This window comes from Penicillium waksmanii (genome assembly GCF_028829765.1).
Source record: "Penicillium waksmanii strain IBT 27052 chromosome Unknown utg000008l:1.0-5622682.0:1.0-5626561.0, whole genome shotgun sequence".
NCBI lineage: Eukaryota > Fungi > Ascomycota > Eurotiomycetes > Eurotiales > Aspergillaceae > Penicillium > Penicillium waksmanii.
This window is the reverse complement of record NW_026643254.1, coordinates 5,464,921-5,480,413: the sequence shown is the minus strand read 5'-3', so window position 1 is coordinate 5,480,413 and position 15,493 is coordinate 5,464,921. Positions and strand designations below refer to the sequence as shown.

Here is a 15,493-nt window from a genome sequence, read left to right as displayed (position 1 = left end):
ATACGTTTTGGGAGATGTGAAATGGACTTTACCAACCCATTTGGGCCAAATGATTCATTTCCTCGGACGTCGGTAGTTCAAGGAGTTGGAGAGAACAGAACTGGGTCATTGATATTAGATCGACGAACTTGTGGGCTGGAAAGGGAGCGAGCAATAGGCCAATTTTTCCTTCTTATCAGAGCCAGACATTGTATTAATCAAAGGTCCATTGATAATTCTATTTGAGCAAGGTATGGATAGTCACAAGCTCAACGGGAATTAACTCTCGGCTGCATCGACGTCTCAACGGTCATCCCCGTTGATCGTAAGGGACGATCATCCAGCGTCCTCGCTTTCATACATATTCACCAATGTTTGTTGATCACTCAGAAATAATTTTTCTGGTCAGAATTCCGGTCACACGTCTGTAACACTGACACGATTCCAGCCTGAACAGCGTGGGCCAGCGCCCACGGTCCCGGAGTACCAGGGCCTGCTCATTACAACGCTGCTGTAGAAGACCATTTTCGGCTTTTTGTTCGTCATTTGACAGCCAAAGTTGGCGTCGTTCGTTCTAGAGTCGGATATTCTCGGCAGATTTGACAACATAACATTGCCAGAGACATAGGAATAGGTCGAGTAGGTCGAGAGCTGGCCTCGCGATAGATGAGCCCAGGCGTAGCATCTGCTTGACCTCGGTCGTCAGAAGGCCCGCAGCGCCAGTGGTATTCTATTACATGTTAATTGGGTTCTATTTTTCTCACTAGAAAGAACTTTACCTTGCACTCGATACTTTCACGCCCCGAAGGTTCTCGGAACAGGCCATGCAGGTCGGCGGTAGCGTCATCCCCTGGGTATTTGGAGAACCGACGCTGCCTTTTTGTAGGTCGGTCGGTCGATAGAGGAAGATCTGGTGAGTTCATTGCGTTCACGAAGTGAGCTGTATGGGCTGGACGAGGAGTATCGGCAGGGGTTTTTATATGCTATCATGAGGGAAGGCATGTGTAGCCCGACAAAGTTCGGACTCCCGCAAGTACTAGACTCTTGCCTGGAATGGCGTTATATTTCGATGCATGTTTCAATTAAGGCGCATTTGACGTGTCGCATAGATGAGGATCAAAAGCAGGGTGGCTCAAAAAGATCGAAGCGGATAGAACAATGCCGTGGCAATAATTGGCCCCTGGTGCCCGTCAAGCCATCAACGCCGCCGCTTTATATAGGTTGGCTTTCTTGCCAATCCATCAATTTATTGACCTATCATTCCATCTTTGTGTATCGTCCATTATCCACGCATCATCACTGGTTCAGATATCTGTTGGACCTTCAAAGCATCATGCTGGATAATTCTATAGTTCTTCTGATGACATTTGAGCAAGCCACCAAGTCTCCATTTTGATTATGAGGCTGTACCTGCCTCACGACGGCTGCTGAAATCATTGAACCGCTTCTGGATCGCCTCATGAATTGGACCCTCCTCGGCAAAATGAAGCGATGTCCACAAACTTGCATGCCGCAGCCTCCGGTTCTGCTGAAGCATGTCAACAACCAGCAGATGTCCCCCTTTACTGCAAGCAACAAAGGATCCTCGAACCAACGATTCGGATGATTGAGATCAACTTGGGGATGGCGTAGTTAAACTCGCACCATCTCCGAGTCGCCTACCCGGGCGGCGATACACAGGCGGCGGTGTCTTGGGCGGCGATGGTGCTCTGGTTAATTGCCAGAGACTCGCCCTGTCGCACCAAAAGCTTTACCGCTTCCAAGTGGCCGTTTGCCGCCGCTCGACCAAGGGGTGAATCTGCCAAGTTTGTCGCATTGATCTCTACACCCCTCTTGCCCAAGAGCATCGCCATCGCATGAGTGTTGCCGTTCGCGGCCGCCGCGGAAAAAGGAGAGACGCCTGCCACACAGAGATTGGGGTCGATGCCAGGTATCTCGAGAAGCCACCGCAGAGCAACTGTGACACTCCTTGCGACCGAGTGATGCAGAGAAGTAGAAAGCGATTGGGTCTGACCGCGACCACCCACAAAGTTGACATCAATGTCTTTTGCAGCCAATAGTATCTCGGTCATGTCGTCGGGCGAGGAAAATGTCGACAACCAGAGCGGATTGTTGCCGTCTTTGTCTCGACAATTGATACTGGCACACGGGTGGCTCAACAGCAATTCCACCACTGCCAGACGCCGACACCGAACAGCGAGGTGGAGTGGAGTATCCGCGTTCTGATCATGAGCATCCAGGGCCAGATGCTTCTGCATCAGAAGGAGCTTGACAGCGTCTGCGGGTCCCTGGGCTGCCGCTTGGTGGGGCGATCGTTCACTGTCATCGATGGTCTGATAGCCGGCAGATGGCCTGTAGAAAAGAAGTGAGGGTCCTGCTTCCTGCGCGCCTACAAAAATACCTTTCATGGACGGCCGGACGATATGTCATGCCGATGCGCGGGGTGACTTGCCAAAGTCATCTGCAGCGAGGGAATCGCTGCCACTGAAGAGGAGCAGTCGTGCTAGTCCCTTTTTGCTCCACCAAACCGCGAGATGATGTGCTGTTCGTTCTCGTCTGGGTCGGAGATCAACTCTGAGGTCTGGGACCTGCAGCAAGCTTTGTAGCACAGACCAAGTTCCGTACGTCAAAAGCATAGCATAGCGCGCTTTCTTGCGCTCGGTCTAGAGATTGATATCCAAGGTCGGGCTTTCCAGCAATAGCTGCAATAAATCATCAGATGAGTACTTGAGTGCCCTCATCACCGGGGCCTTTCCTCGGAAGAACGCATTGACTTTGCCCTGCGTTGCAGAAGACACTAGGCGAGTTCAATATCGTTGTGCATAACAGCGAGTCCCAGCAACTTGCTGTTTGGCATTCGACATTGCTTGCATGTATGATCGGCTGTAGCCTGGTGTGGAGGCCTCGACATGATCTCGCGAGAGCAAATACCCCGTTGCTCTCGAGATATCCTGCCGCTCTGTGTAAATTGCTCTATACTCTATTCAAATTTCTCACTTTTTCGAGACATGTGGGTATTAATCGTCTTACCTAACATCCTAAATGGTCGGTTATGTTCTTCTAGTGAATTAACACTGTGGTAGGCTTGAGTCGATTGTTTTGATTTTGAATTTGTGTTTAGCGAGAGGATATGAACAACATACAACACGGAAATTCGACACTATGATATGTCCCAACAACGACCAGGCAGGTGAGAGGTAACTCATGAATCCAGAAAAAAAGGTTTTAGTGAGGGAACCTCGCAAATACACCAGCGTGCAGTCTGAGCGGATTATTTTGATTCCCAGTGGTGAAATCGATCAATATCAAACCCGGTGTTGTGGAAGAGCCCTACCTTCTCCGCGGGGTCCACGCCGCCGATGACGAGTTTCTTCCCTGTGGCTTCCCCTCCGGTGGGCTTCATTATCAGAGTTGCAGAAAAATGCCAGAAACGTCTCTCTGTCAAGGTCCCCGTTTACGAGCCTACTTTCATTCTTAACCGACCCGCCGTGCAGATGATGTTCTCTGGTAGAAGAAGGATCGTAGGCGCGAGCGATATCACCATTGAAGACCCGAGCGGAATGATCCATGGCCGTGTTTGTGTAGCAGTGCTTTATACGGTCGGGTGATTGGACGTTATCCAGGCCGTCAAAAGAAGTGCAATTGCTTCGACGATCTAAGGATGATCGGCTTATTAGCAAGGGATAACATGGCTAAATGAGCGTGCAGAGGAAGTACCTTCATCGCGATCCGCTGGATAGCCTCTGTTGAATGCGACTGAGCGAACTTCATCATCTCTGAAAGAGAAAGAGCGCGTCTCAGGGACATTGCCGCGATCATGAGAGTAGGTGGCGAGGCCCCAGTCACTACGGTCTCTGGGAAGCTCGAGAACAGAGTTAGAGGCGGCACTGGCAATAGGAGAAGAACGGCGATTTGGCAGGTGTATATCCATATCTGCTTCGACAGAGGGGCTGAACCCCCGGTCAGTGTATTCTTGAGAGCGAGAGGGCATAGCTGATAGCAGTTTCAACGGTTAACAAAGGATAGTAGTCGTAAACGAAATATAGCGGGCGAGGCGAGAGCCGGGGCACGGCTCTTAAAGCACGACCATAGCAGTTGACCGATGCGTTGGGATACGGAGACAACGATGCAGTCGAACGCAGGATGATCACAAACGGCGGCATTAGCGGATGGTGACAACGATCTGATCCTCTGTGACTATTGGCTGAACGGAGCATGACCGTTGGAACGGTGGGGCGGTGAACTTTATCTGGGAGGCGATCTGTACGGAGGCGCCGGGCGGTGTTCGACAATAATATTAATACGAAGATGTGGGGGCGGCGGTGCTTGGAATGGCTGCGAGGCAGGCGAGGCAGGCAAGGCAGGCCCGAAACACCGAGCCGGAAAGTGGCCAGGACCCCATACTTGCAATGGTTCAGACCAGATCAGAGCTCAAGAGGCACTAGCCGCCCCCTTAGCATAGCAAGCCCACTGCTTGCCTTCCGTGTAACATTCAATTGCGTGGCACTGCGTTCCACGGTACCGATGAGCCGCTAATGCGGGAACATTGGGGGCCATCCTAAATGAGCTGGTTAGTTGATCGTGTAAGCGCCCTATTCGAGGGGATCAAGGCGCACAAGACCGTCGAAAAAGCACAGAAATGGCGCGATTCTTTGGTTGGCAGAGAGTTATACGTGGGCAGGCATTTGTCTGTAGGGCCACTCCGACCCAAACGCCGACCCGCAACTACCACCCTTGGAAGCGCCTCGTGACTCGCCAGTAAGATAGCATCCATGGTAGAACTAATATAATCGTTTTAGATGAAAATATGCACTTCTGTCAGTGATTTGGGGTTCTTCGGGTGATAAACGCGGCATATGTCGTGAGGTATATTGGCTTATGTTGGTTTTACGACAGGGTAGTGTTGGCGTGACCGCGTCCAGGCTTCACACTAGCACCAGTTCAGCCAGGAGAACAAAGCACCTGCGACGTTCGTAGCGTTCGACCTCTTGATCCCGAAGATCAGCCCCCACTACCCCCCTCTCCTCCTCCTCCTCCTCCAGCCGTAGCCTATATTCTCTCTCGTCGGTTGGACCCGCTACCCCCCCTGAGCCAGGGGAGATCGGTCTCCCGAAGCTAGGAAAAGGAGAAGCATCGAGATAGTTGCGCTTCTGCAGAGCTTTGCTACACGGGCCGCCTACCGTGAAATGTCTAAGCACGGCATGAAATAGTCCGGCAATCGCAAACTTCAAATGGTATGATATAAATCTAGGCCGTTAAAGACAGCATTAACAAGTTTTTGGAATGTTTTGTTTGAAAAATGTACTTCGGAAGGTTTTGCAGAGGTTTTTTGTAGTATATGAATTCGACGCAGGAAGATAGCTGCACTGTTAACGATGGACTTCCGACGGGTCAAGACGAAGTTGTAACTTGATCGGGAACAACCAATGCTTTCGATGTCTGTACTGTAGCCTCGATAACAACCTACACCATTCGAAAACAATAAAACTTTATCTGAACTTGATTCATCCGCCACGGATGCGCTATGCCACACTTGCAGCTGAGCGCAGATTGCAACCGTGCAAGATGCCATCAGACTTTCCTCCTAGTCATTGGCGTGATTCCGTCTCTATAAGGCATCCAGCCTTCTAGTTGGTCCTATCAAAGAGCCTTGTACACATGTTAGAAGTAATCGGACTACAAGATTTTGATTTACTGTACCGACGAAGTGAGAGAGTGGTCAAATACCACTAGTACCCTTATTCGTTGATTACTCATTTCATTCTAGTAATAAAATTAGGAGTGACTGAGTTATGATACCCTGATTTGATACGCACCTTTGAGATCGTTCGACCAATCCTAAACACCTCCAACCAACCATCCAATCCTATTGAGAATGTTCAGTACTAGCCGTACAGAAACATCAATGCGTATCCCCATTTCATAGCAGAGAAAACTGATAGTGTTCGGAGAAGGATTCATCTAGGGTAAATGAGACCATGCAGCACAAATCCCGGACAAAAATATTGATTGATGAGAAGAAATAAGCGTGCAATCGAGGTCAGATTGATATACCCCTTTGCAGAGCATTTTGCAAAGACACCAATCACACCCTAGACACAGTCACATTCTTTCGCAGAGACCCACAAGACCACCTGGTCCAGATCGCCCAGGTTCAGAGATTTACAGGCAATCATACCGCTGCAAACCCCACAGGAGGACTTTTTTTTCGCCAAAGATGGCTTATTACCATCGCAGTGGGGCGCTTGGAAAGTTTCCAAGGGTTAATCTGTTTTCGAAATCTTTTGTGCGCGTGAAATCTGTGTATATCTCCATGTATTCCTCGTTTTTCCCACTCAAATGCCCAGAAAGTCGTCCATACAACGCGCGCCAAATCCTATCTACAATGATGAAACCGGCTCAACGATAGATGTTTTCTCACGGTCAAGTCAGGAAGCGCTTCTAAATGTGGCAATTGCGGGCCGGTATTTGGGACGGTACGGCCCTAAACGTAATGGCCCATGCAGAACGCTCTACCAGCCAAAAAATCGCGCCACTTCTGGTTGTCCGACGGCCTGTGCACGCCGATCCCTCGAATGAAGCGCTTACACGCCGAACTACCACCCGCGTGCACAATAGCCCCCAATGTTCCCGCATTAGCGGCCCATCTGTACCGTGGAACGCGGGTGCCACGAGCGAGATGTTAGAGCCTCCAGGAGGGGAACGGGCTTGTCGAAGGGGTTCGGCTGGTACCCCAGAACTCTGAACTGATCTGGCACATCGCGAAAATGGGTTCCTGGCCACGTTATGGCTCAACGTCCATACAAAGGATCGTGACGGGCCTGCCTCCGAGCTATAGCCTGAAGACTGATGCACAGGTTCATCGTAGCAGCCATACGCTGTGGTGTGTGATTGAGAGAAACGACACTGCGACAGCAGCCCTCACCCTCGGCCACCCCGACTTCGATATCAATTTGCCCGACCGTTATGGGGTAACTCCGATCGCTCACGCAGCTTCCTGAGGTCGTACTTCTATCGTACAGTTGTTTCTAGACGAACCCAAAGCCAACGTGAATGCCAAAGACGATTATGGAAATACACCGCTGGGGCGAGCCGCTGAATAAGGATACAAGGATGTGTTAGAAGTCTTGCTGGGACATCGAGATACCCAAGTTGACTCTCGAAACTGGTTCAACGCGACACCTCTGGCATTGGCAGCGGAAGGAGGGCATACGGACATAGTGAAACTACTGCTTAGGCGCAAAGATATTTAGGCCGACTCGGTGGACGATGAAGGGTGCACTCCCCTCGCACGGGCAGCGGCAATGGGCCACAAAGCAATCACTTGCCTACTTCTTGACCGCGTGGATGTCGCGATCAATTCCAGGGATAAGGACGGGTATACCCCTTTGGCATGGGCGGCACGGAGAGGCCATAGTGCCGTTGTGAGAACTTTGATGGAACGGCAAGATAGCGATTTGAATTCGAGAGACCACGATGGGTTGACTCCATTCATGCTCGCTGTGGATGAAGGGCATGAGGATGTCGTTCAAATGTTGGCTGAATTTGTCGAAAAGCGAAAGAATTACTGCGCATTGAACTGGTGTAGGAATACAAGTTAACTGAATAAATATAACATCATTTAAAACACGTGTTCTGCATGTAAGAAGTAATCTGAAGTTTCGCAAGCAAGTGGAACAGCAAAAGGTCATAGGCGACAGCGGTTCTAGCAATAACACAGAATATAGTTCCCATTAAATACTCTGCTTCGCCACACATGCGAAGGTGAGCCGGATTCATCTCGTGGTGCGAAAGATCAGCTTCACTTCGATTACCGATCTTCTGAATTTGCATCTACCATTTATGGTCAGGCCTGGTGAAATGAGGCCGGAGCTTCGGTGCCGCAGGGAGCGAGTTGAAAGAAACGAAATATTTCGGCGAAGAAATGGACATTCAAGAGCTCGATAGCTAGGCCCGGGATAGCGAGGCTGTCGTTCGATGATCTCAAATGGACTGGAGTCTGGGCGGGCAGCCCCGGAATTTCTCTCCGCAGATAGTTCCCTAAGCAAGCCCTGCTCCACCGCCGTGAGGAGCCTGCGGACCGATTGAGCACTTGCAGGGAGATGGATCCGGCTTGTCTCATCACCCTCATGGCCACGGGAAGAATGATAGGCCCCAGATCGCCGATAGAGGTATTTGACAACTCCTCGGGCTAGATTTAATCCGCGGAAACACAGCCGAGCTGATCCAAACGGAACTTCGCAGTAGGTGCAGTCTTTCGCATGGGCTTCATAGGCAAACAATACGTGCTCTTCATCTCCATGGAGACTACGGGTCTTGGGAACACGATGCTGCGGGCTGGGTGGGTAAGTCGAGGACATTGGGGAGCTTTGTGGAGAGTGGCTGCTCATCGTCATTACTATGACATTTCTTTATAGGTTTCGGCGTACTGAGAGCAAAAGGCTGTTGAGCAGTAGGTCACGAGAGGCCATGCGCCAAATCGCGAATCTAGGTCGTTATGTTAGCGCGGAGGGTCTGAACTCATCCTCTCAGCCATACGATCCTCTATCCTCGAGACTCATGTGTTTCATTAAGTAGAGGTAGAGGGGGGTAGTCATTGGATCTCCATTTCTGAAGACACTAAGCGCCGGAACTGGGCTTCGTTGCATTGAAATGGCGCGTTTCGAGGCAGGGCACATGGTCATGACACTTCTTTGTCACGCTGAATTAGATCTTCGCTGGTGATTGTGTGAGTCTCAGACTCAGTCTATCGTGGTCTTATAATAGGTTCCATCAATGATATCATGCTGCTCTCTATAGTATGGCATTGATTTCTCACCTGGTTGTCACCCCGATGGCTAAATTGTGAGCCCTTTTTCCCGCGAGGTAATGATGTTTATATTTGGTCAATGTCATTTTTTTCAATTTGAGTAAGGCCTGCGAAAAGTCTTGGCTTTTACTGCATTGTGCGGAGCGCCCTATACTTTTACTAATCAGCGACACGATTCTGCGGCAACAAAGTCTTCAACAACAGGTTGTTCAACTGAAGAGTACATTTAACCATTTTGGGTCAAGGCAGAAATCTGATAGGCGATATGACACAGAGAGGCAAAAAGTGAAGGTGAATGCCAATATTCAGATCTTGGAAGCTATAAATAAATACCTATCATGGTTCGATCTCAGGTTGGGTGCCGTCTAGGATATCAATATTGCCGTCAGTGTCAACTCTATACAGCATAATCAAGTTCACATGGCTTCCCGAACTACCATAAACATCATTGATAAGGAATTCGAGCGCCTGAAGAAGATACGAGAGAACCAACTAAACGATGACATCATGAATTACCTTAATGAAACACAGAACGAGATGTAATTTAGGGGCATATGTAATCCCAGAGGCCCGTATAAGAAGTCCCTCATCCATTTCGCCGCGATGGGAGATTGCACTAAGCTTCTTCAAAGTCTGATACATATTGACGCTCCTGTTGACGATCGTGATCATAATAAACGAACACCCCTTTCCCAGGTAATGGCTCTCTCAGCGCCAAGGTCAATGCGCGGGATGATATGTATTTGACACCCCTTACATGGCTGGAATAAGGTGGTTATATCAAGAGCAAGGATCTTGAATCTACCAGATCATACCTCAAAGAGAACGGCGCAACTACGAAAGGTGCGAAGCGCGTATGGATACTGAATAAACTGCGACTGCTCTGAGGTAGTGACGAGGCTACCGCCGACAGCTTCACCTTCAATTACAGCAGGGCAAAACTTTCGGACGCAGTCTCTGCCGAGACCTCGTGGTCCAAAAAAGATCGTGTGCTGTCTCGATTACGGAGGAGGATTTATTGATAATAACAGATTATCTGAGAATCGTAATGACAGAGCCTCATGAACATCAAATATAGTGTTATTTGCTGCGCAATGAATAGTTCCTTCGCCATCAATGTTCAGTCTACTGCTTCATTTTGGCCTGCCCCGGCTCTCCCATCCCCTGATTATAAGCATGGTACAAGACCCATGAATAAATGTGCAGACTTTCGAGTTCAGAGATGAGATTTTGTCGATCGTTTTTGTTGTTGTTCAGAGATAAGAATTGTCTTGTTGTCAGAGGGAAACATGAGGCTATATATATAACGAGAAGAACAAGTTGGTTTCCAATCATCTTGGTTCATTGTATAGATATCTCAGGATCAGTTCCGATGGTTCGGCTTGGTTCCTGATCTGCACCAGCCTCATATCAAAACAGTGTTCAAGCATCGATACCTGCTCCTTTGTATAAAAAAACAAATGATAGAAACGTGTTCTTTCCTGATGCCGCCTTGGATTTTAAATGAAAGCTAATCAGACTTAGTAGGGAAATCTCAATTGTGCACAATAGACCTCACTCACAATTTAGAAATGGTCAGCGCGGCCGAGGACCTGCTCAACCCCCCTCCCCCACTGGAGGACGATATCATAGATAAAGGCTATGTATGTCACCGGCTTCAAAATGGAAACCTTGTTTGGTACTGACGGAAATACGTATGCAGATCCTCAATATTTCAATCTTCAATCTACGTTGAAAACAGACTTGCACATGCCAAGACGCCAATCGGGAAACACCAAAGAGCATGCTTTTACCAAGGTGTACCCGATTATGATAGTATAGTCTCGCTTGAGGCCTCCGGGGACTAGATCGAGAGGCTACCAAACATCCGCGACGAGCAAGGCCGGACCTTGGTGATGGGTAATTGACCCTACTGTAGCCTGATCCCATTCTCTCATATGCTGATTTATCTCTAGTTTCAGCAGCGGATAGTCTCAGAGACCAGATACGGAAGACCGTCAAGGGATTCTTGCATCGTGGCGTGAAGCTTTCTGAGCTTTAATACCAGCCCGAGTAGTGAAATTATTGGAAATTCGCATGGAACTGATGCAATGAGTAGTCCCAAGCATATGATGCTAGTCGGACCCGGCACGGAACTCACAGTTGAGGAAAAATACATTTGCTAATAATGATGTCTGGTCTAAAATTTCCGATTCTTAATCTCTATGGTACTGTGAAAGCTCTATGGTAGAAGGCTTGGGGACCATCCTTGAACCCGAGAGTGGATAGAAGTACGGTACTGTAAGGGTGCACGTTTCGTGTAGGAGCCTCCGGTAAGTGAACCGTTTTCATTGACGTTTCCCATGGCTCTTTCTCCCTACACTTGGGGGTGTCGTTGGGTGTCTACATATACCGTCCATACACGCTGACAGACGTCCAAAGCCTCTGGTCTTATATATTTTTCCAGATACGAAAGCAGTCCGTTCCACGATGACTATATCTCTCAACCTCGAGAACTCAACCCATTGGAACAGCGTTCGGAATATCGCATACCTACCCCCGCATTTTGCAGCCCTAATACTACACGTCTGGCTATATCTGGAACCCCATTCTGCGACAAACTAGAATTGTTATCGTCACTCTAAGCCTGGCCATACCCTTGAAATTTCATGGCGCGATAATAAGCAACGCCATAAAAAGAGCAATTTCGGCTGGTTGTATGGTCTACTACGCGCCGATCTAATAATAGGGATGTTATAATTCTAAAAATTTGTGAAATTTCATTATGACATTCATGTCAAATAACTCTTTTGCAAAGAAATCAAAATGAATAGGAGGGCACAAATACTCAGTGCCCGGCCACCCTCTATACCCATCTCCGACCAACATATTCTCACTTCAAAGATCCTAAATTTCCTGGACTACTACTTATTTTTAAATATTATTTAAAATCTCATTAGTCGTTCGATTAGCATGTGTCAAGTACTTGGCTGGTTCAGGTCTATTTATATCAGATTATAATTTAGGTATGCTTTATGCTTTAGCTGTTTCTTCTTTAGGGACATATGGTATATTGTTATGCCGTAATGATAAGCTGAATTAAGCACATAAATGCTGCAGCCGCTAGCTCGTGGCAGCAGAGTCGGTCTTGCTCCTGCCATGTCAGGTCCTTGACAGCTTCCAACTATCACACCCGCAAACTGGACAACGGGAACTCGTCCAGCATATGGTAGACCAACTAATGCCAAGTTTGTTGCGAGCCAGTTTTGGGGACAGTACGGCTGAATCAGGCTCCGAACCGTCTGAACCAAGCAGATTTATATCGTGGAATCCAAAAGATGTTGTTACCACATTGCTCAGGAAAAATTCATGCAGGGTAGCTTGAGGGACAGTGAGACGGCACAGGTCCAATTGCGTAAAATGCATGTTTGCGCGGGACAGTGATTTCAACGGTGAACCAGATCCGCTTAGGCGTAATATTCGACAGTCTTCCAACAAGTCAAACAGGTAAGCGCGTAGATTCTGCGCTTCAAGCGTGTTTAATGAACAATAGTAAGGAAGCTCAAGACAGGATAAGTGAACAGTGTGTAGAGAAATACCGAAATCCCTTCCAACCTTCAGGGAGCTTGATAGAACAGGTAAATGATGCCCGTATGTGCTGATTTCCACAGTTTGATCCATGAAAAGTGCCATCCAGTGCTCTTTGGTAAGAGTCTGGCAAAAACACAAGTTGAGCTCTGACAGTCGGGGAAGCCGTCTGAAAACAGCCGACAGCACAGTCACATCCTCATTTTTCCCCACGAGACCTTGTTGTTCTATAGATATAGCTTTGAAGGTATCATAGACAAGCATGTATGGGACTGTTAGCCCAGGTCGAAAACTCCCACACGCGGCATAGTTTTCAGGTGGGAGGATACTGCGCCTAAAATATTCAAAGTCCGTCGTTTCTCCCACCCCATTAGTAAACTCTTCTATATGCAAATTAAGTGGCCTTACCAGGTCGGAGCAGTTCCGGGATCACATACGTGAAAGAGACTACGTATTGGCGCACGCCGGATAGCATGAGCCTTCGTAGTCCAAGGAGACCGGAATCAGAGAACGAAAATCGAACTCCACGGAATAAGTAAGGTATTGAAACGTCCCTCAATCGTTTACTGACACACGAAAGATGTTTCATGTCGTTGGTAAAGAGACACTTAACAACCACACCGAGTATTTCGCTTGGAAGAAGTTCGAGCCAGGCGGGCTGACGTGCTGAGGACATCGCCAAAGTATATGTAGACGACGGAACACATGCCCGTATCCTTATAATCCATGCATCCACACCAGCTGCCCGGCAGTCTGATGCCTCGAGGCCTTGGAAGCTGATCACAACATGAACTAATTGTTGTAGTTCAGAGGTATAAATTGTGTTAAGTTATATGTACGTTCAGAGGGAACATGAGGCTATATATACAACAAGAAGATCAAGTTGATTTCCAATCAACTTAGTTCTTCGTATACATACTTCGGGATTAATTCCGATGGTTCGGCTTGGTTCCTGATCTGCACCAGCCTCATATCACAACATTCCCCTTCAGGATCGCTTTGCTGGCAGGGCGATTCTGGAATTGCGCAGAGCAGTCAGGCCTCGGTAAAACCACTCAAAAACCTTCGTGGGAAAATAAAGTGGAAAGAGCGCCAGCGCTGTCACGCGTTTTGTCTCGAAATCTCTGGAGCATCGACTCCCAGGAGACTACAAAACTTGGCAAAGGCCGTAGGTCCCAATGGCTTGGTGAGACCATCCGCAGCCTGTTCCCCAGTTGGAATATATTGAAGCTCAATCTCGCCTGTATCCAGCACGGCTCGCTGATAGTGAAATTTCACATTGAAGTGCTTCGTTCTCTTATGGAACTCGGGGTTTCGAGAGAGAGCAATGGCGGACTGGTTGTCAGCCATGATGTTAGTCACCGGAGACCGATACAGTTGCGTTTCAGCCAGAAAGGTGCGGAGCCACTGCAGATGCAGAATAGCATTGTACTGTCCTATGTATTCGGCATGTGTCGTAGACGTGGCCACTTCCCCCTGTCTCTTGGACGACCAGGAAACCGGTGCGCCTGCAAGTTGGAACACATAGCCAGACGTGGAGTATGCACCGTCAGTGACGACGGAGCCCCCGAAGTCGGCGTCCGTGTACCCGATTAGCTGCCCACTGCGGTAGGTAATGCGATGCGATTGCGTGGCTTTGATGTAGCGAAGCAATCGCTGCAGAGCGACTTGGTGATGCGATTGCGGTTGGGACGTGAAGCGACTCAACATGCCCAGCGCAAATGCAATATCCGGTCGCGTGCCAATCATCAGATACATTAACGAACCGATGGCGGTTACATACCGAGCTTTTGCTTCCTCGTCTGGAGGTTCCACCTCTGGACGATGATTCAGGATTTGCTTGGGATTCATCGGCGTAGACTTCGGCTGACAAGTCTTCATGCCAAAGTCGGAGAGCACCTTCTGGATATACTGGTGTTGGTGAATAGACACGGAACCGTCAACGTGATAGTCGAACTGGATTCCGAGGAACGATCGCGGGGTGCCCAGGTCGTTCAATTGGAACTCTGTTTGCAATGCTTGTTGCACTTGTTTTATTTCGTGCGGGTCTGACGCAGTAACAAGGAAGTCATCGACATAAACACAAACAACACAATCCGGTTTATGGAATACGCAGTTGTCCGATTGGGCCATGGTGAAGCCATGAGAAGCCAGGACGCGGTGGACGCATTGGTACCAAATCCGCGGGGCTTGCTTCAGGCCGTATAGCGAGCGGCGCAGCCGACACACATATCCTGGCTCTTCGAAGCCTTCGGGAAGTTCCATATAGATAGACGAATCGATGTCTCCATGAAGGAATGCGGTGACCGCATCGAATTGGTGGAGTTTCCATCCGCGCAGCACGGCACTGGCAACAATGCAGCGAACGGAGTCCATACGCGACACCGCAGCAAACGTTTCGTGATAGTCGATGCCATGTTTCTGCCGGTAGCCTTTAATGACCAATCGCGCTTTGCGTGTTCCGTTGGCCTTGGTTTTGAAGACCCATCTGCAGCCAATCACATGATCTTTGGCCGGTACGTCCTCTCGCCGGATATTTTCCCATGTTCCGTGTTCGAGAAGCGACGCATATTCTTTCTGGATAGCAGCCCACCATTCGAGCTGGTTTGGGCCAGACACAGCTTCGCCAAAGGTCGCCGGGTCGACCGATTGGGCCGTTGTGGTATTCAAGGCACCTGCAGAGTATACCTTACCTAGTGATTCCAGGAGACGCCGTGACGGTCTTCGTCTGCGACCATAGATTGAATACCCAAGATCCGATGTCAGGTCGGTTCCTTGTTGGCTTGGATTAACCACTGGAGGTGTCTCTTCTTCACGCTCAGATGGCGTTTTCTCTCGCTCACTCGACGGAGGTAATGGCGATACAGGTGGTGTTGGTAGCCCGCTGGCTGAATTTGGCATTGATGGAAAGACCGGTGATGGAGGAGCGTTGTCCGGGAGGTCGTTGCCTATTTCCCCCTCGATGAGTGGCGCCACTGGGGTCCTCTCATCGAACTCGACATCACGGGAAAATACAGTCTTTCCAGAATGAATTTCATAGAGCTTGTACTGGTTCGGCTCGCAGTAGCCTAGCAGTCGGCACTCGGATGACCTCGGTCCAAGTTTTGCACGATGCTCTTTTGGGATGAAGACCCATGC

General features: G+C 49.0%; 3 protein-coding genes across 3 annotated transcripts; all 3 read right to left on the bottom strand.

The window, feature by feature from the left end:
* Window positions 1–3,284: 3,284 nt before the first annotated feature.
* N7481_010334 (uncharacterized protein) lies at window positions 3,285–3,970 on the bottom strand (the record flags this gene model as incomplete). Its single annotated transcript, XM_057269553.1, has 2 exons — window positions 3,285–3,634; window positions 3,697–3,970. The coding sequence occupies 2 exons, from the start codon at window positions 3,968–3,970 to the stop codon at window positions 3,285–3,287; spliced, it is 624 nt and encodes a 207-aa protein (XP_057120230.1).
* Window positions 3,971–9,124: 5,154 nt separating this feature from the next.
* Window positions 9,125–9,430, bottom strand: N7481_010333 (uncharacterized protein; the record flags this gene model as incomplete). The annotated part of the gene is made up of 2 exons (XM_057269552.1): window positions 9,125–9,256; window positions 9,305–9,430. 2 exons carry the CDS (start codon window positions 9,428–9,430, stop codon window positions 9,125–9,127), a joined length of 258 nt encoding a protein of 85 aa, XP_057120229.1.
* A 2,836-nt stretch (window positions 9,431–12,266) lies between these two features.
* Window positions 12,267–13,031, bottom strand: N7481_010332 (uncharacterized protein; the record flags this gene model as incomplete). The annotated part of the gene is made up of 3 exons (XM_057269551.1): window positions 12,267–12,289; window positions 12,367–12,714; window positions 12,764–13,031. The coding sequence occupies 3 exons, from the start codon at window positions 13,029–13,031 to the stop codon at window positions 12,267–12,269; spliced, it is 639 nt and encodes a 212-aa protein (XP_057120228.1).
* Window positions 13,032–15,493: the final 2,462 nt, after the last annotated feature.